Source organism: Lipophrys pholis (genome assembly GCF_963383615.2).
Source record: "Lipophrys pholis genome assembly, chromosome: 9".
Classification (NCBI taxonomy): Eukaryota; Metazoa; Chordata; class Actinopteri; order Blenniiformes; family Blenniidae; genus Lipophrys; species Lipophrys pholis.
In genome coordinates, this window is record NC_137639.1 from 9,683,419 (window position 1) to 9,704,993 (window position 21,575).

Here is a 21,575-nt window from a genome sequence, read left to right on the forward strand (position 1 = left end):
AATGTCAGATGTGTAATTCCTGTCTGGCTTTTTTTATTTTTATTTTTTTTAACTGCGCACACGTGCACTAATCATCATGGAAATTTCACCCATCGCGAACATGGGGTGTATAATTTACAGCTACACTTGATCCAGTGTGAGTAAGCAAAGCTGAGAGCAATAAACATGTTGTCTCTCCGCAAAGGTCAGACTGATAAATGTTTATCTGTCGGCATACTATCAGCCAGATGTGTTAAAAGAACATTTTCTGCCACCAACATTTTTTTTTTTCTTCTAGCTATCATGGAAAAGTCTGTCCTTCATTTGGTTTTGATAGTTTAGATTAATAGCAGGACTTTGTGGGTGCACAGAGCATCACTTTCATCACAGTAGTAATTCAAATGTTAAAGGTAAGAGAGGAAAACCTTTATTTATATTACGACAGAGCAAAATAAATAGATCACTATCACATCGTGTGTCATCAAGTTGTCAAAAATCGTTAAGAGAATGTCGAGTCTCTTTCTTAGTCGTATTTTCATTAAGAATAGATTGAGTTGTCGGACAGTTTTTTTTTTTCTAGTTTATTTAATGTGATTATAGTTGGATTTCTTAATTTTGTTGTAATATCTCCCTTGGTTACAATGCCAGGGTTAAGAAGAGATTTTCCATGTCATTGCGGCATGATTAGTTGTTTTTAATGCTGAAAATTGTCCTATTTTTACAATTCTTTAAAGTCAAAACTAAACATGATCTTAGGTTATTCTTTTATGTGCACAGATGAAATATTAGCTTATCTCTTGAGCTCTGACAAATAATTTTATTGGTATCTTAAATTCAAATGACTTTGTTTTCCTGTAGAATGCTGCCGCATGTCTGACTTTGTTGCTCAGGCTTTCTTCTGCTCAAACTGTGATCTGACATGAGTTTGTACTTGACATTCACTGGCTACTAACGATGTCATTCCCAATCTATGTTTAAGCAATTTACCCTAAAATACTCAAATACACGGAATCAAATATCGCTTGGACACCATTCCATCATTCTGGGTTCTGGGAGTGGAAACCTGCTTTTGTTGCCATCCCCAAATATATCACATCACATCTGCATCTTAAAACCATGAGACATTCATAAAATTCAAAATCTTTCCATGTCCAATTCTGAGTGAACATACCGATGTCTCGGCTAAATTAAAGGTCTAACTCATGTCATGTGTTCCTCAGGTTGTAATACCCCGGAGTCCGGTCCAGGCCAAAGGACTGCTCCTCTCTTGCATTGCTGACAAGAACCCCTGCATATTCTTTGAGCCCAAGATCCTGTACAGATCAGCAGGTAAACTGGTTTGTTTGTACATAGAAGTCAACATGTCACCCAAGCCTTGTTTACTTAAGTTCCGTGATCAGCTTCCAGTAGCTCTGTGCCTCGCCCGGCACTCTTGTTTGCCCCGGTCCTTTATGGAAAGCAAATGTTCTCCCTTTTAGAGGCACGAGGCAAGACGCGCAAGCAATATGCCGGAGTGCAAACAATGTGAGTGAGTTCAGTCAGGCCACAAGTGTGAAGCAGACCGTCTAAATGGGTTGTGGAGTGTTGACAGTGCTGGGCTGAGTCCTTTCCCCTCCTCCCAATCATTTGTGGAAGGAACATCGGCGTACAAGAGTGGCACAAATAAATTGAAAGCCAGTCTGGCACTGGCCAGGTTGCAATTACAAAGGTGTCTTAAAATATTGTAGTAAATGTTAAGCAGGTGTTGGCAAGTGCTTGTAAATATTTAAAAAACTCTGCTTTTTTCTTGATTTAAAACCTCATTGGTCTCTGAAGATGATATTTGAGTTCATTATACTAATGAAAGGGCCAACTGGAACTGATTAATACTAAACTCCCCCCCAAAAAAACCCTTTGGTTTGGACAGAAATCAGTGTAGAATGTGTGAAATGATTGGGGCCATAGCTTATTGTCCGTTTTTAAAGATGCCTTTATAATTATAAATCATATATAGTTGTTAAAATCACCTCAAAATCGTACTGATTCCTATTTAAGTTTCCTGTTGGAGCTTTGTTAATTGAATGAGCCGACAGGTTATTTCCTCAAAGGTTAACACGATACTGGTCTAAGATGCAAATTTAAATATTCAGTATGTCCTGGTGTTTAAAAACAAAACTCAAAAGCTCAAAATGAACCAATAAAAAAAAATAAATGTATTATTTATTTATTTTTTTGTAATTTCTGCCTTTCTGCCATTTGTTACTCACCTCTAGTGATGTTTGCTTACAAAGTGACGATGACATTTTAAAACTGACGAAGGTTCTTGGGCAAATGTCATAAATAAGTCAAATCAAAGACATAAATACGTCTGCCAGATTGTAGGACAAACTGACTGTTTTCAGGTTGTCCTTCTATCCCACTCCCGTTGAATGATAACCCGGGAACAATTTGACGGTATTTGCTCAAATTTAGCCCCGTGCTTACTCTCATCCAAGGTTGTACTGACTAGTTTTTGGTGGCCAAAGGTGGCTGCATATTTGTTATGAACGCTTTATATCAGGAAACCTTGCACTTCATCCTATTTCTCTTTGATATTCCGCAAAAAACTGAAAGTTTGTTTATCATGACTCATTGAGTGTCAACTGCTCTTTTGATGGGTTCAAGTGGGAAAACTACAACCAATTTGCAAATTCATATATAAAGCTGCAAAGAAATGAATCCATCTTTACCTGATTCATCAAGTTGGGTTAGTTTTGTCTGCAGAATATCGCAGCTGACGAAAAGCACAAGGTGCATCGTGTACAAGTGGCTAGTCGATTAAGAGGCAAACACATACACTCACACACAGTAAAGGTCAATGTAAAGTCAATAATTTACCGAACAAGCATGCCGTCGTACAAATGAAAGGATGCTGGACCACCTGGAGGGAGAACATGCAAACTGTGCACAAACAGAGTGAGGGCTCTTAGACACCTGTGCCACCTTGCAAAGAAATCACACAGCAAAATCTGCATCTATAGTTCACAAACTTAGAGAGAAAAAAGGGGCCAAATATATCCAGATGAATCTTGAAAGTGGCTGCGGGTTTATTCTGTATGGATGTCACCCAGAGATGGTATCGTAAACATCCGTGGTTCGAAAGGGAAAGTATAACAGAAACAGACTCCATTAGATGTGTTGTCTGTTGTCATCTCTATAAAACAATACTAATCGACAGCGCATCTCATAACGCAACGCGTTTTAGATTTAAGAGCAGCTGTCTCTGGTCTCTGCACTGTTTTCTTTGCACTTCACTCAGTCTCTCGAGGAGAGCCGCAAACAATACATCAGTAATATTCCCAACATAAGACGTGCATTTTTCTCAGTGTGCATCATTTCCTGCTGAAATAACATCAAACCCATTCATATTTTTCTGACGCTGGCCTATCAATCACCGGGAATGTTGTGACACATCTTTAAGTGGAAGCCCTGAGTGGCCTGCTGAGGTTGTCAAAGCTCAAATGAACACATCACTTTTAAATCCACCCCAAGGAGCAATACATTACAGATCTTTCTTTATTAAACACCTGCGAAAGCAATGGCTTTGTCAGTCAGCGGACTTTTACATTCCTCTTCTATATAGCTTTCTTTTTTTTTTTTTTTTTTTTTCTTCTCAAACACGTCAGGAGACTTACAGAAAAAGCTGCAGTGCACATGTGATATCTGGCTTAGGACTCCACTCCTAGGAAATTTCATCTAGTGTACAACCAACTTTTTCCTTTGTCCCGCTGTTTTTGGAAGCTGTCTGCATTTAGGTCTTAGCATTTTAGCTTCACCTGTTGATGGTTAAACGTTTATTCATGCGTGTGCCTGTCCGTCAGCAAAATGACATTCATTCAGGCTCCTGACTGTGTTTAGAGTGAGAGCAATATGTTACTCAGTCCTACCCTATAAACTGCCTCTTGTGAGATTTAGCAGATGATTCATTCTTACAATTTGGGCTTTTTAAAGGAACAGTACTGTAACACCATTCATTAACATAGCCGTATCTGTTAACGTGTCCCTTGAATAGTAGCTTTATTATTTTATTAAACTCCTGTTAATTCTGATCCATGCTGGTCTGTTACTTTTCATTTGGTGTAACTAATGACTTGGTAATTGATGGCAAATTTTCAGTACCTCACATTACACTGTGCTGATTCAGACAGGGGGTCAGTGTATTTAACTGCAGCCTGAAAAGAGCTTTTTACCTCCTGCTCCACACCGAGGATTAGTAGTAATGTGTCGAGACTCATTATGATTTTAAAAGACAAAAGCAGGCACCTCTTGTGCCTTACGCCTCTAATGATCTCAGCCTGGATTATTAAGTCATGTTCTTAATTGCCCACCACTCTCTCTCTTTTTTTTTTTTCTTGTTTCTGTATTTCAGTGAATCAGGATGAAAACCAAGACGTTGGTCCTCCTGAGGCCTGGTTTTATTGTGTAGCCTGAGATTTCACTTATTAGCTCCTAACCCAGTTTTCAGAATTTGATTTTAACGTTCTGAAAAATGCTATTATTCCACTCAATTGGCCAATTTTCTGTCTCGTCTGGAAGCCCGAACCAGGAGTTGCGTATGATTCATCTTGATGTTTCAACGTAGCGCGTTGTCGGGATAGGCAATTTTTCTTTCCTTTACAGCTTCTCGAAAGGATCATGGAAGCCATTCAAGGTTTCCAGAAAGGTTTCAAAACCAGAGCCTCTCTCCAGAGTATAATTACTCGGCCTAATTGTGATTTTTGACGTTACGCGTTGCCTCGCAGGAATGCTTTTAGTAGCTCAATTCCTCCCAAATCAGCTCTCACTTACACGTCCCAGAGTCCATGGAGATAATCCCTAATACTGGATGAGATTTAAAGACTGTAAATGACAGTTTCAGTTAATACGTTGCGTTTTAGGTTTAAAAATATGAATAAGCTGCATGCTTAAAAGTGATGACAATTCAAGATTGTGCGTTGGAATAAAATCCCTGACCATGTTAATTTTCCAAGATATTAATAACTATTATTCAAACCATATGCTTATATATGCTCTTTGTATTGGACCTCAGCTCAAAGAGAGACTGGCTGCATGGCGGCGTTCCCTTTTGAATCAATATTCCACTTATGTGGCCCTTTTCCTAAAGGATACACCAACCGACCAATGTTTTGTTGTCGGAATGAATCAAGGCTGAGAGCTCAGCGCTGGCTAAAGCGCTCATTAGCTCATGCGTTAGACGGTGTGATAAATGCACACTGGTGAGAGACGACGTTCTGGAAAAAGTCTGAATCAGCATTTGGATTGGGCCAGAGAAAATGTTCTCCAACAGGAACTTGTATTTTCATGGTCTATTATTTCACCAGTTTGTCGTTTTAGTCTATCATTTCGAGGTGAGGTCAGCTTGGCGTCCGAATGTTCCTGGTGAAAAACAGCGGGGTGTGAGGCGACATGATGAATCGACGCGCTCAGATCTGACCGTTTGATTAATCTTTTTGCGTGTTTGAATTTGTGCGTTTCCACAGTGGAGCAGGTTCCCGTGGAGGCGTACTCCATCCCTCTCTCGCAGGCAGAGGTCCTCCAGGAAGGAAGTGACGTCACCCTGGTTGCCTGGGGGACGCAGGTAGGCAACTCGATTCATCACGGACCGGCTCTCGGCAGGTTGTCCGAGCCGTTTCAAGTCGTCATCTATCTTTGGCTCATTTTCCATGGGCCCAGTGAGAAAGGAGCCAAATTTCATCTCCTCTAAATGACGTTTAAACCCACGGAGGCTATCAGCGGATTAACTTTAAGTCCATCACAAGCCCTCTCTGTCTCAGCAAGGCCTCTCAGCCTGCAGTCTAGGACCATATCTGTTCAGACATCTCCACGACACTAAGACGGATTCTGGGCTTTCAGTACGTCAACGCTACGCGCCTGCTCCACACTTTCCATTGTTGCCTTTCTTTTCACCCTTAAGATTTTCTTTTCTTCAGCTCTATAAAAAAAAAAAAAAATCCCTGCAACCCACCAGGAGTCCTTCCCGACTTGCATTGTGCTCCGCCACTTAAACAGGCTTATCCAGGCCGTAATGTACCTGTGGCACGGCAGGAGGAGGGCTGGTGGGTTTTGAAAGGGATACTTCTTTATAAAAGCCAATATTATCATTGAAGGGTGGACAGAGAAGAAATGGGTTCCAATAAAGACGTGGAAATCATGACACCACCCCCACTTTTTTTTTTTTTTTTTTTAAACCCTCCACATCATCGGGGCCGTGGCCCGTGCAGACGAAGGTAAAGAGAACTGCTCTCAGAGAGTAGAGTAATAGAAACACTGCCCAGTTTGCACCAGATCATCTAAACAAAGGAAGCCTTCGTCCTCTTACCATCTTCAGAAAGATGAGAACTATATAGTTCGTAGTTGTGCTTATTTGTATAATTCACTGAGATCACTGCGACAGAAATTCTTGTTCTTTGATAGGTTTGTTACTAAAAACTGCTTTTTCAGTCATAGGCCGGTGGTCTTAGTCTCAGAATTAAAAGTTATGTGAAACAATAACGAAGCACATTTTTAATCAGCAATGCATAGACAGGCGGTTTTTATTCTGGCTACGTATATAGTAGAAATCGGATCACAGTACACTTGCAGTATATCTTGTAGCTGATTAGATTCTTCTCTAATGTGGAGACACCTCACACAATATCGATGTTTGTACCGGACATCCAACTGCACAATGTTTCTTGAGACTCGAAGGGAAATGACACTGTCTGTAGGTGGCAGTGTTGTAATCCATCCTGTGCATTTCTTTCATAGAAGAAGTGAGTGAGACTTAGGGTACGTCCGAATTGTCCCTCTTAACTCTTTAACTATCCACTTTACCTTAACCCCGTGGATGACGTCACGGGGTTAAGGTAAGGAGTTAGAGGGCTTCCTAAAGGAGTTAGTGAAAGGCGATCACGTTAGTGTGGCAGTCGGACCGCACTTTCACTTAGTGATGTCACAATAATGCGACGGCGGTGCAAGTTAGTGACGTCAGCCATGGTGGGGGAAAGAACTACAAGTTTCTGAAAATGGACTACAAAAAGCGCATTCAGGTTTTATATGATTTCAAGTTGTTCAAGGCAGATTATTGCTTTGGTAACTTACATGATCTGCTCCCTTTTTCCGACATCGTGAGTTTCCCTGAACGCTCGGATGAGCGGGTCCCTTTAAATGTTGTCTACGCAGGGAATTGTGGTGCAGCATGAGCTCGCCTCCTTTGTGAAAGGATGCATCAGTGGTTCCTAAGCTAAGGGAGGATCTAAAGGAAGCAACAAGCCTCCTTTCCTTTGCTTATTAAGAATTCGGACAGTCCTTATCATGGCCGCCACACAAAACACTTCCGGGGTTAAGGAAAAGTGGAAAGTTAAGGAGTTCGGAGGACAATTTGGACGTACCTTTGGAATCAAGCAAACGATGACTGGATTTGAACGCGTTAAACTGTGAAGATAAATCAAACTACTCATAAAAACAAATATCAATACACCATTATCTTTTCTATTGCCAAATGCTATATTGTCATATTGATTTGTATCTTCTTTTTTTCGATCCATAGTTTTTGTGAATCGTAGCTTTGAAACTGAGCGCCACATGAAAGAAAAGACTGGAACTCAACAGCGTATGTAATGCGATATGTTGAATTTTGCACTCTGCAGCATCTGGACTTAATGTGAAAATGCACATGTTTTTTGTCAGTGACATTTCTATGTTGGTGTCTGTTAGAGTTGAGTTCCAGCAGATGTGAATGTAGATTTTGTGTTGTAGCTGGTGTGGAGTCAGAACTAAACGGTAAATCCAATCAGATTTGAAGGCTAATTTTCTTTTTTGTGCCACACTTAGGTCCATGTGATGAGGGAGGTGGCCAACATGGCTCAAGAGAAGCTGGGAGTGTCCTGCGAGGTCATCGACCTACAAACCATCCTTCCCTGGGATACTGAAACTGTGTGCAAGGTAAGCACTGCTCAGATGTACGCTCACCATCGGGAATACAAGCATATGAAGTCACATCACATACATCTGAAAAAAAACCCAGAAATTAGAAGATTGATAGTAGTGCTACCCAAGTCCAACTGGAGAAGCTTATCTCCTCAATATGGATTCCAAAGTGATTATAGTTCGTTGACTCATTTCAGCAATGGTTTTCTATTGCTGGGTTAATCTTCCTGCTGCGTTTGTGTTTATTGTGGTTCAATATGAGGCAATGCTCCCACCGGACGGTCTGGTTCTCCTTTGGTGCTTCACAAACAAGATTCCTTCCACCGGTGGTAAGACTGGACTGCGAGTTTATGCAGCCTCAGCGTTATGCAGCCTACGGCGCTCACCAAAACGAAATGTTTAATTTTGAGAGGGCTTTGAGAAAAAGAACTCGGTTCCCAGTGGCTATTTCTTTTCTTTTTTGTTTCCTTTTTTCTTTTTTCTTTTTGTTTACTCTGCAATGGGGTTGGGTGCATGGCACAAGACGGTTTGGATAAAAGCGACGGGGAAAGATTCTTTCCTGCTCACCCGAGGCGAGTGTCGGTAGACTAAACCACCAGGAGCCCAGCTGGAGACATGTTTGGAACAGCTCTTTGGAAACCAAAACCGAAGGTGTGAGTTAAGGCAGACCTCAAGGAGCTTCACAGTGGGAGAGGAGCTGTGATTATGCATCATCTTTGCACTCGGGACACCGCTTTTTAAATTGTCCCTGAATATATCGTGAGCGCTCACAAGATGTAGTCTAATTTTGCATGTTTATTATCAGACTTTCATGCTCCTCTGGTGAAAACTTTTTTTTTTTTTTCTGCGAGCACCATCCTGCTGCTGCTGCTGCCAAGCAAATCTCATAACCAACAGTTAAAGCGCAGGATGAAACTGCGGTAGGAGGGTAGTAATTTAATAGGGAGTCAATTGGAACTGATGGTGGCGACTGCAGTATTGTACTGGCGCAGACCTGCTTTCAGCTCAAAGTGAGCTGAAGTCATTAAAGTCTTTTCAGAAGGGGCTACTCAACGGAATGTGGTCTTTTTTTATTTTTATTTTATTTAAAAATCGTGCCTCGTTAGTCACTGCCATGAAATTTGATAGCGTGTTTATGTGCCACTCGTTGGGCCTAATGCCAGACTCGGCACCTCGAGCATGTCAACAATGTCTCTTTGTCATTTCTTTCGCCCAAATACCTATTAAAGATCTTTCCGCTACATAAACCAATTCCCCACAACCCTAAAATACTTGCACACCCTCACACACTCCGATCCATTCGTTATATTTACATGTAAAGTCATCCTTGCGTTACCCCAACAGTTTTCAGTGGCCGCCTCTGCCCGCAGAGCACAGTAACAGCTTTCTAACCAGGCTATTATCAAATCTCAGGGACAGCTCACAATTAATTTCGGTCTGAATAATGACTATTATCAGCCAGCCTAATGCAGAGGAGCATGCATTAAGGGTTTTTATTGGACGGTTTAATCATTCAGAAGCAGACAGGCACATGTCCAGATGTGTATTATTCAGACGGGCAGCTTTACGAGAGACGCATCGTGACAAAGCACGGGCCGTGGCATCCACACAAGAGAAATGTACAAATGCACCATTGGGTTTGTGTGATAAACAAAAGGAGCTGGAGGTATAATGCAGAGATGACCTTCTGTTGTGTGGAGGCAGACGTGTCAACTATCTATGTGTGACACGTGGCCTGAACTCTGTCATGATGCATTACAGCTTTTTTTTGTGTCGACATTTAGTCTGTTTTGTAATTTGATGGAATAAATCCAAATCGATTGTTTAGCCCCATCAACACAGAGACATAGAGAATGAATGTGCGGCAGTACTCAGTCACTGTTGGTCAGAGTTGTTGTATTTGGTAGTTATGTGTTGCATACAGCATCGGCTGTGTGAGTCACTACATCTTATTGGGCTGTGTCCAGCTGGTTAATTTTGGCTTTTGTTGGTTTCACTGCAAAATTTGGATAATTTTGCAGTTGCTTTTATATGTGTTTGGCCAAGAAATATATACCTATAGCACTGTTAAGCGAATATGCAAAAGTTTGTACTTTCTAAACCACATATTTACATATTTGTATTTGTGTAAATTGACATTGAGTGAATGTTATCAACGTGTTCATGCTATTTTCAAAAGTAACATTGGCAAACTCCTGTTTTCCTGCTTGCCATTCGCTACACATTTGAGAATAAAATGCATTGTGCAAACATAATCTTAAATCTCTCAGAAATGTAAATTCTTACAATCCGCAGAACATCAAAAAGAAAAACCCCTCAAAGCTCAATGCCTACTTCTGTGCAACAAAGAGGGGAGACAAATGCTTAAAATGAGAAACAGGACCATGCATGTCCTCAATAACCCTGCACAGCGGTGCCCTAAGTATTGGGTGCTGCACAGCTGCTCTGGCCTGGCAGGACTTGAATAATCTAAACGTTTGAGAATCTGCAGAGCTGCCGCCACACAACCATCCATGAGTTTTGTCATAATGCAACCCAGTTTCAGTGGCAGTTATAAACGGTAATTTAAATTTAATTAATTTTTTTTTTGGGGGGGGGGGGGGGGGGCAGTGATCAGTTTATTTTCACTGTTGCTTCAGTTAAATCAATTAATTGCTTGGCCACCGGAAATGTTTCAAAATGGTGAAAATGAGCTACTTTCTCTTCCCCATCAATGTCAAATTTAATTATTTCTTCATCTAGTGTGATTTAGAAACTACAAAATGCAACAAATTCTGACAGATTCTACACAAGAACAAAGTGTAAGGAAAAACGGTCAGAAAAAGAAGTTAAATCTGGTAATTGTAGGTTCCACATTTAGTTTTCACCTCAGTTGTGTTATGTTCGTCTCGCTATACAGTATAAAAGTAAACCGAGAAATTATACGGCCAAGTGTGACTACCACAAACTCTCTCCTGTTAAACTTCAGGAACAGACCCTGAAACAGTTTCCCTTTTTTTTTCCCAAGTGAAAATCATGAACCGTCTGCATTCAGTTTCATTTCCTCAGAGAAAGTGTCTCCTGCTCCGAGACCATTCACAGATAAATAAGCACTAATGAAACACTATTCTTTCCTGACTTACTTTTCATACTTTCAGATCAGACCATGATAACAACACAGTGTGTTATATTACCATTTTCTTTAAATTTGTGAAGTTCTGAAATAGGTTTCTTCATACTATGGTGTGAAAACTTGTTTTACTAACCATTAATGGTTTTTTTTTTGGGGGGGGGAGGGGGGCATGTGCTCTTCTCACCTTTTAGAGTGGGACCGTTCAAAACATTGTGTGAACTTCCTAATTCAAAAGATTGTCCACCTGGTATCCAGCTTTTCCAGCATGTGCACACCTCTTTTGTGCTGTTTAATAAGCAGCCATCAGAGTGTAAAGACTGCGAGATAGACCACAGACACACACATCTAGCTGCTGGCAGCCAATTAAAATTTTTCATGTCCTGTGACTCACATTTACCACACGTATCTGTGTGTGTGTGTGTGTGTGTGTGTGTGTGTATTGCGGTGAGGTACAAGCTGCTTTCAAGCTTGGACATATGAAATGAATGAAGAAGGATCCGTCTTTCAAAATGCAAGATCATTAAAGCAGCGCTGTGAAGGAGCATGCCATCTTTCCTTTCCTGAGGGATTCGTTCTGGCAGCCACCAGCTATACTTGGGTCTAAATATATTCAATCCTCTTTTTGTACAAAGGGAGTCATGGTCAGAAATTGCTGTAAAAAGGACAGAAAAAGTGAGTGTATTTTATCCTGCCCCACTGTCTGGAGCCGTCCGGTAAATGTAATAGTCGTTCTTTAAGGGATAAACAAATGGCTGGTTTACGCCTGCCAGACCCACGGCTCAGATGATATGTTGTGGAAAGTCTTCCTGTCTCTGGGCCTGAGTCTATGCGGAGTCGTGTAAAGATGCTCGTGCTTGGAGATCGTCCTACACTACAGCCTTTTGACTCCACATAAAGAGAGATGCGTTTGCCTTGTGCAGTCAGACGGCCTTTATTATTCTTTGTTCATTCAGGCATTTTGCCAGCATTTCCATCCACTCTCACACGAGTCCACATCAGACATGTCCAGGCCAAGTCAAACAGACTTGGTTTGGACTTGGCCAGTCTGCGCGTGTTGTTCCCAGTATTCTGTTAGTACGCCGACAGTGATTCAGCTCCATCCTCAGCTTTTCCAGCGTCCAGACCTGGCCAGCCGAGATTAAATGTTCATAATAGTTATCGGATTCTTAACTATGATCTAAGAAGTCGTGTCCTTCATGCACCAATTTGGCAGCACCTCATGCAGTCAGGTTATACCAAACCGCAAAGTTTACAATAATAGCTTTAAAGAATAACGAAATGATATATTAAAAGAAATTCACATGATCCCATTTTTTTACACAATTGAACAGTATCGGACAAATTTGTAAAATATGGTTAGTGTCATCTTCCCAGTCATGCCAAATCTGTCTAGATGTGACTGAAACAGATTTTCTCCAGCGTGTGGATGTCGTGTTGCATTAGCAGCATTTCTGAGGGTTTCACGGACAGTTCAGGCCGCCCTTTGTGAAACTCTCACTAAAAGCACTTTTTTTTTTTGTCCTTTTTTTGCTGAGGCGTTCAATTCTAGATATGAAAATAAGTTCTCAGTGTTTCAATAAAACGTCAGTGATTGTGTTTTGCAAAAGTAGTCATGCCTCATGGACTTTTCCACATTTTGCCACATTACAGCTGCAAATGTAAATATAATTGGGATTTTGTGTGATTAGACCAACACCGCATGTCACATCATTTTCATGTGAGAATCCCCCCCAAAAAAGTTTAAACTATCATTTTCCTTTCAGTTTACAATTCCATGGCACATTGTGTTGGTCAATCATATAAAATCCCCCCAAAATACTGTGGCTGTAATGTGACAAAAGGTGGAAAAGTTATTTTTGAAAGCCGCTGCATGTAAAAGTGAAGAAAAATGGAATCGTAAGCTAAAAATAAATACATTTTCAGCATCTAATAAAGTGGGGAATTCAACATTTTCCTCAAAAAGACTAGACGGAAAGGAGAGCATATATCATGGAAATAATTGAGATTGTCTGCTTCCACCCAAAGATTATTCATTTTGAATTTAGCTATTTTGTTTTCAGAGTCTGAAGACTTTGTGTGACTTTTCAAATCTGAAAAAGTGCATACAATTCCCCTAAAAGATTAAATGCAATGGAGAAAAATGTTCTCCCCGGTATTTTAAATAAACTGGAGACAAACCAAGCAGTAGGTGAAGACCTCTGAATCTTAAACTACCCCAGAGAGGTAGAATTAAAGCCCCATCCGTCGACTGGTCTGTCCAGCATTAGGCCCTAAATAGGCCTGTTCAAACCAGAGTGAACTTGAATTACAGAGGAAAACCCCACTGAAAGGCTCCATCCTCCCTGTGTGCTTGCCATTAATCAAAAAGTCACATAAACAAGCTTTTATTTATTTCATTTTCAGCTTTAGCATGCTCTTGTGGACCGATTGCACCATTTCCCCTCTTGTCCAATCTGATAAGTGTTTCAAACCAAACTGTAACAGCTGCATCGCCGTGCATTTTGGTCACTTAATGCACTGATGAAATTGTGCGCCGGGCCAAGAGATTGTCTGCGTAAAAAGGGGAATACTGTTTTTGTTGCAGGTGTTGTGTTGGTATCTAGTGGTTACCCAATAAGCAGAAACCCCAGTTTGTTGTTTCCTCTGCCTTTTACTCTCTTGCCTCTCTCTGTATTGTTGAGTTCATCTCATCATGTGATTTTTCTTGTTGTTTTTTTTTTTTTTTTTTTTCTTTCTCCCTCCTTTTTTCCACCACAGGGAGTATCTTAGTTCGGGCACGTCTTCTTGGCCTGTCTCTGCTCGCATATAAAGTTTGCATGTCCCACCTGCTGCTGTAAAACACCCAAACTGTTTAGTTTTCAATATCAAATTCTTGCAGCGTATAGTTTTTTTTTTTTATCTCCGCCGTTGACGACGGCTGCTGCAGCGTTTTCCAACGGCAACAGTTTTCCTTCAGAAAGAGAAAAGTCAATAAAACTTCTCTGCTGTCAGCGTGTTTGCCATGTCACTGTCTGTCAGTGCTTGTGCGTGTGTGGCCCCGTTTACCCAGCATGCATCGGTCTGACTGAGAAGTAAGCAATTGATAAATATAGCAATTTATTGACGGCTCTCCCTGGGGCACATTTTACACTATATCATATATATGTTCATTATAATTGATGTTATTTGCTTGATCTGTGAAGAATAAATGTCCCGTACATGGAGACCAAGTATGGCTCGATAGAATTTCCCATTATGACCACCCAAGATTGGTATTTTTTTTATATTATGTTTAACAGTGCAACTTAAAGTGATAGATTTAGGTCTTTGTTTAAAGTTGTATTTTTCAAAAAAAATTCCTAATTTATTAATCATTGAATTATTTATCTTTAATGTAGTGTCGTATAGAGTAGTAAATCCAAGAGTAAAAAAAACAAACAAACTTGTAGCAATGATTTTCTTTGTTCAACAACCTCTTTTTCACATTAGGATTTTGAACGCCCTTAAAAGAAAAACACAAAATATTTTAGATGCATTGGGGGAAACTGATGAGATGACAGTGAGAGAATGGTGCCTTGTAAAAGAAGCTATTTCATCTCAAGCAACTGCCTGGTTAGAAATAACCCCAAAAAATCGATCTCGGTTGGAAGTAATTATATTTTGAATAAAGGAAATTAAATCAATTATTGACCACACATACTGCAGATGCTAATGGTATAACTGCTCCTTTAAATTATTAGTAACTTCAAATATATTCTGATGAAACTTAAGCGTGATAATGACCCACCATGTGGACATTTTCTGTAATCCAGCGTCCTTAAATCATGAGTGGATACCTCTGCTTTCGATTGTCAAACACCGTCATTCACAGTGAATCGAATTTGGCTTGATATTCTGTTTGTTGCTGAACTGCGGATGACTCAGAAAAGAAAATAAGAAGCAGCATGAAGCCTCATGTTTTAATCAATAGCCCCCCTGCCTGTGAGTTACAGCTATTGTTCAAGCCTGTCAAGACTGTGACAGGTCAAAGAGTTTTAATGTCTCCAGACAAGCTTTTTAAAGTGAATCCAAGATTCTGATCATCACTTTTTAATATTAGAAGAAGTTAATTTGCTGCACTGCTGCGTTATGGATATTTTGGGAGCCGAGCCAGCGCTGGCCCCTCTGCACAAGAGTTGGACTCGTAGGTTTGTAGTGCTTCCTTAACAGTTTTCCTCCTGCTCGTTGTCTTCTCTTAAAAACGTGTGCGAAACCTTCCTCCCTCGGTAAATGTCTCTTGGCTCGTGCTCCAGGCGAAGTCTCCGCAGCGACGCTGCTTCCTGGACATCAGCCCTCGCAGTGATGCAACCCAATTCTTCTGAACCTGCTAACCTTTCCTGAAGTCACATGCACGTGCAGTCACACAAGGACACGCGCCGCACCGATACCTCGGGTCCCCGAGCAGATAAATAATGGAGACGTTTCGGGCAACAGCAAGGATTTACTGGGTGGAGGAAGAGAGGAGAGCTGTGGGAGGAATGTGCATCAGCATCTGTGCTGATTCTTGGAAGAAAAACGGGTTACGATGAGCGTTCCCAGTGCTCTGGAGGCTGTTGACTCATGGCTCAGATAAGACCTCCTTATCATGACCGTGACCCCCCCACACACACACACACACACACACACACACACACGCTACCACACTCTCTCTCTTAATGGTTTCAAGCTGTAATGTGCATCCCGAGTCGGAGGCAGCAGGTAAACACTGCGCATGGCACGAGCCCGGAAGCACACAGCACATTCAGTTATGTTCCTTTGTCATCCGCTCAGGTGGAGAAAGAAAAAAAAAAGACACAAATGGTCCAGAGTTGAGCCGCCAGTGTTTTTCTGCTCTGCACCAAATAAGACATGCTGTCCCCATCTTGCCATGATCTTGAAAACTGTGGTTGTTATTGTTTTTAATACAACTTACCATGATGATATAGTGTGAACAATCTGTCAGTTGATGCTGCCTTGAAGAGACTTTAGCAGAGCGGCGGACATTTGGACTGATGGAAAATATTTGCAATCACACATGAAAGAGTTTTTATATATATAAAAAAAAAAGTTGATTGTATTTATACAAAAGTGATCCTGGCATCCTCTGGTGGAAACAGACCTCCGATAATGAATAAAAGCAGACTGTGAAACCATAACTTTAAATGCTTATTATAAAAGAGGCTGGCTGGCTGTTGCTTTCATTGGGAAAACAAGGAATATCAACATGCCGACTTTAACCCCCAGTTTCAGTCTCCTCTTCTTGTTTTGGAAAATGTGATCAAATTTGTCTGTTTGACTGTGAGAATAATTGTAACTAAGTGAACCCTCCGTTGTATGATCAGTTTTCCTCATGGCACTAATCTGCCAGTGTTTTTTCCTCCCAGTTTCCAGTGTTGACACAGGACTGTTCTGCCACATTTGGCCGTGCCGTTTTTAATAAGTCTATAATAAACCTAAAGCATTTCACTCAGTTTGCAAGTGACCCTGAGCTCAATTCCTGAGGGAACCATCACCATGATTTCATCTTATTAACCGTTCCTCAACTCAAAGCAGTAGAGGAGGAAAATTATTATTTCATAGCTCATAAGACAGCCAGCCCCACATTCCCTGTCCCACCACTGCTTTAAGAAGAGACAGAAATCACTGGAAATAATTTCTTTTTTTTTTTTCTTTTTTTTTTTTTGCTGCGAACTGTTTACCTTCGTTTTTGAAATTGCCAAATTGTGTATTTCCTAAGGCAGCTTCGAGGTGTGCTTCCCTTCAGATTGAGCAGTCACATAAGACGTGGCTGTCGCCTTCAGATTGAGTCCCCGTATTGCACTTTTCCTCAGTTTGTCCCCGATGTGAGAGAAGGGTTCATCAACACTACATGCCAGTGTTTGCTAAGGGACAGCCAATGCATTTCCTACTCCTCAATAAGATATTCAACCTTGCTGGTTTGACATTAAATCTTTTACTTGCCTCACAGTCGGAGGCAGTGCTGCGCACACTGGGTTTTCTTCATTTCCAAGTGGCATGCCTGCACTACAAGTCATACTTCATTTGCGCCGAGTTCATTTATTGTGACGAATGATGGCTCTACTCCAACAAAAAGTATAGAAAATAGAGAGAAACACTCGCTTACACAGAGGCTGTGCCTCGCCTGTCATTCATCTTACCACACATCACTGGCTATTCAGAGCAGCCTCATTATCCTTGTCTCTCAGCTAAACCCTTGTTGAATTATGAAAACACCTGGAGTCTGTCCAACAGTTCTGCCACATGGAAATTTGGCGAAGCACTTGCTCTTGATTTTTGTGTGCCTTTCATTCGTTTTAAGTCACCACTACTCTTGAGGATGCGGAGAAAACCCCCAACATTAAGGCGTGTTAATTGTTAATTCTTCAGCACCCGGTGCGTCAGTCCTCCTTATCTTAAGATACGGAAAACGCACACTTCCAGCAGAGTGAAGAAAGTGATAAAACAAACCCGGAGACATCACTTTCCATTTGGCGTAATTTGAGGTGGCCTCGTTCCAGGGCCACACGCTGCCTCCCACGCGCTCTGCGTTTCCATGAAGCTTCCACTGGAAATCACGGCCCGTCCTCTTCGCTCCATTTCCCCATTTTGAAATATAAACGATGAATTTGGAGCGATTCATTCAAGGCTCATTATGTTAATCATGGGGACGAGTAAATCATGGCGACCTGCAGGTGGCCTCCAGCTGGTGAGCCAGAGCCGTCTGTTTCTTTTTGTGCAGACGAGCGTTATCACGAAGGAGTTGCCTCCACTGTATTCTTCTTATTGTTATTAAAGGCAAAGAGGGACTCTGTTTGGTTAAAACAGTAGGGAAGGAAATGCTGTTATGATACCTACAAATAATTGATTTACATGACTGATACAGTGTTGAGGCAGGTTTTCTGAGGTTTATATAAATATATTCACAAGTTTTCCTGCAGATCCTTTTCTCACTAGAATTAAGATATAGAATTGTTTTCCAATATGTTTCACTTTAGTTTGGTATTGTTATGTTTTCAGACAGTTTTGCTGTGAATAGCAAGGAGAAATGCAATTTACAATTAAGTTCAATGTTGAGGAGTTTGATTTTATATTCTCATTACGTCATTATCCCGACCGGGAAAAATTATACCATATGTCACATTTTGACCTAGACGATCAAACCCCAAAACTACTCAGATTTTGACTTTTTTTTTTTTTTTTTTTTTTTTTTGATGGTAAATAGCCACACTAATTTTATACAGTCAAAGTTGTTGCTTGATTTCATTCTTTTGAAACATCCAGTCAAGAAAGAAACGCTTCACACCAATCAACCGAATGATATCTCACCAAACAAACACCAAATAAATAACAGTAGAACAATCTAATCAGGTTGCATGTCCAAAAATGACTGGGGAATTTCCAAGAAATCCTTTATAATCGGATGGAACCTCTTGAAATGGTATGTTGTTTGTATTCTTCTTCCAAGGTAAAGCAGAAATTTAAAAACAAAATGCACAAAGACAACCAATTTTATGCATGCATACATTACAGGTTTGTAATTATATCAATCCACACACATAGAATGTCGTGGCGACATTTGTGATGTCAAACAGTGGAATGGACTTGAATCTGCACCCTATATGTTGCATCACATTAATTGTTTCTGGGAGTTTCATTTAACTCCACTCAACTGACTTTATGCCTAAGAGGCAATTTCCTTCATACAGCTGATTAGTGGTTCAACATCACATCGCTTCAAAAATAAGCTGTTTAAAGGTGTTTATAACTAGAAAAGTATCCCGTTGAAAAATTACAAGTCAGGCACTGAAAGGTTTGCACTGCTTGCACACAGTTAAGTTTTTATGAAATGTTCTAAATTGATGTTGTTTTTCCCTGATGTCGGAGGCTGTCGAAGCTCCGTGGGGCCCAAATTTGACACCCAGATCAGCGGCAGGCAGAGACTGGCTTTATCTGATCTGTGGTCTGGACCCAGTCCAGAGACGGAGCAGGCGGCCAGGCTGGGCTCGTGCCTGTGATTTCCTTTCAGCCGAGGGTCGTCAGCCAGTATCAGCTCACTGGGCGACCACATTATACCCGTAATAGCTACTCTGCTCCCTCACACACACACACACACATACTGGAAACAATCAAAGTTAAAAGAAAATATCAGAGGAAGAAAATGCCTGGAGGTTTGGATGCTGTTTTCTCATTATTTAAGCTCACGTCTGTAATTACGCTGTTAGCACTTAACTCTGAAAAGAAACAAACGGCAGGACTTTGTGGGGTGGTGGACGTGTATTTTGGGGGGCCAAAACGTTCCCTTTTCACCCGTGTGTGTTTGTGTCATAACACTGTCATGCGTTATGCTACGGCAGCGGTTATATCAGTGGAAAATTACTCATACTGGTTGGTCGTCGATGGATCCAGCTCCTTTTCCATTTTCCCGGTGTTGCGGCTGAAAGCATGGCGTAATGCAACATAACTCCTCAACCAACACTTCAGTTCACAGCAGTTGGGCAAATTTATCGTCATTAATAAGTTTGTAACACACATTTCCATTAATGAACGCCATTTCTGGTTTTTCCAGATATGTCTAAGATAGATTCCTCGTCTCCTCCAGTCCCCCGACTTCTGTCAGTCTCCTACAGACCGCTTTTCCATCCTTCCTGCTGGCAGCAGCTTAAGCTCACATTCCACTGCTAGGCACTAAGGATTTCTCAAATTCTTACTAGTGTCACTAACTGGAGAGAGACGGCCTTTGAATCTGGCAGACCCACGTTAAGGCACATTTAAAAGTCACTTCGACTTTCATTTTTTCACAGATGCATCATGAGTATTAGCCACCGTTGTTTTCTATTCAGTAACGTGTTTCTTCAACACGCTGGCGTACCAAACAGAGCAAATTATTTCCTTCACAATGTTGACAGTAACTGCCTAAACCCAAACAAAGCAGCTGAAAACATCATTTATGATGGAGTAATTGTTGGCCGAATGAGAGTTTTGGTACTGGTTGATGATGATGATGAACGCAATGAAACTTTTGTTGTCATAAAACTATCTCGCTGAAAGCAGACAGCACTTTAAACTGGAAGAGCTCTCGCTCCTCTGGGCCAGGTTGTCAGTTTTCCATTGGAGAAGACGGTTTGGTTAAAGAGCCTTGGCCAGAATCGCGGGCAGACTGAGATCATCGAGGTCGTCCCGCAAGCCGATAACAAGACTGAGCCGAAAAAGCAGAGTGTCTGAAGTCACAAGGACAAGGAGGCTTCCAAGATACAGCACACGAGATGTTCTCTTACCCAGGGATTTTCCTGCTTTTTCAGAATCATCAATAAATCTCCTAACCAGTTACATAAACTGGAAACAAACCAAAAAAGTGGTGTTTTTTTTTTTCTTCTTTCCTCAACAAGTTTTATATTTTTTCTCTTCACATCAGCTTTGCAGATGAACAGAACTGTTCAAACACCATAAATTCCAATTATTCCAGCTCTTGAGTTTGTTTTGCTAGACTTTCCCTTTATCATTACTGAATGTTCATTGGCCGTGTTTTCTTACAAAAGCTTTGCAACATTTCTGGCTGTACTTCACAGTACAGTTTGGCCGGCTTAATACTTAAATCCTTAAGTTTTCTTACGGTTTCTGTGAAATTTGTTTCTGTAAGGTATCATAAACTCCAGTGCTCAATGCTGTATTTGCCCGTTACCAACAGGAATGAACTCACTGTATAAGTTGTTGTCATCTATGCATTTCATATTATCCAAAATCTTTGGGTAAAACCTATTGTACATGGCACCAAAAATCTTCGAGCAAGCGTATAACCTGAACAATCCTTTGACCAAACCAGGATTTGAATTGTCTTCACCACTCTGCTGACCACTCTATATAATGATCACTTTGAATTATAGAAGCCTGACTCTGATATTAAGTTATCATGATGTGCGTGACCACATGGTTTTTGTTTGATCTCACACCAAGTGAAACCAAAGCTGAGACGAGTCATATAGATACCGAGCATATGGTTAAAGCTAAAATGTGTTGACAGGAGAAGCTGATCGCTTCCAGTGGTAACAATGAAATGACACAATCAGAATTAATTTGTCATGTTCTTGGTCAGTGTGCTCCACAAATGGTGTCTTTCTAGTTGAAAAGAGCTTTTGTTTGTTTTCCTGGCGTCATTGACGATGATGTCAGCCTCGGACTCGATGATCTCAGTGCACCTGCGTGACGCGCAGTTCATGTAATTCTGGCAGGCGGAAGAAATAGTTCAAGCCAGCCCATGAGGAAATCCTGCAAAAAGCTCAGTATGGTCGTTCTGTGATGATGGAGAAACAGACATCTACCTATTGATGTGCACTATTAATTATAATTCCCGATTATTTAAAGCTTCATGTAGTCCATGTTTTGTGCCGTTTCGTCAACCCATGACCAAAGCTGCCATTATGAAAGCAGATTGCTATTTGGGGCCGGAACATCTGTTGCTAGACTTATTGTTGTTGCTGAAGATTATTTGTTTTGGAGGACAGATCAGGCATGTCTGTCATGGCAATAAAAAAATCTTTTCTATCTCAAGGCTCGAGAAGAATAT

At 41.0% G+C, this 21,575-nt stretch overlaps 1 protein-coding gene across 1 annotated transcript in view; it reads left to right on the forward strand.

Moving 5' to 3' along the window:
• Positions 1 to 21,575, forward strand: part of bckdhb (branched chain keto acid dehydrogenase E1 subunit beta) — a 62,588-nt gene that overhangs the window by 14,922 nt on the left and 26,091 nt on the right. Inside the window, exons 6-8 of the mRNA XM_080471581.1 lie at positions 1,200 to 1,308; positions 5,478 to 5,575; positions 7,810 to 7,920. Of these exons, the coding sequence (XP_080327707.1) occupies positions 1,200 to 1,308; positions 5,478 to 5,575; positions 7,810 to 7,920 (318 nt within the window). The remainder of the gene's footprint in view (positions 1 to 1,199; positions 1,309 to 5,477; positions 5,576 to 7,809; positions 7,921 to 21,575) is intronic.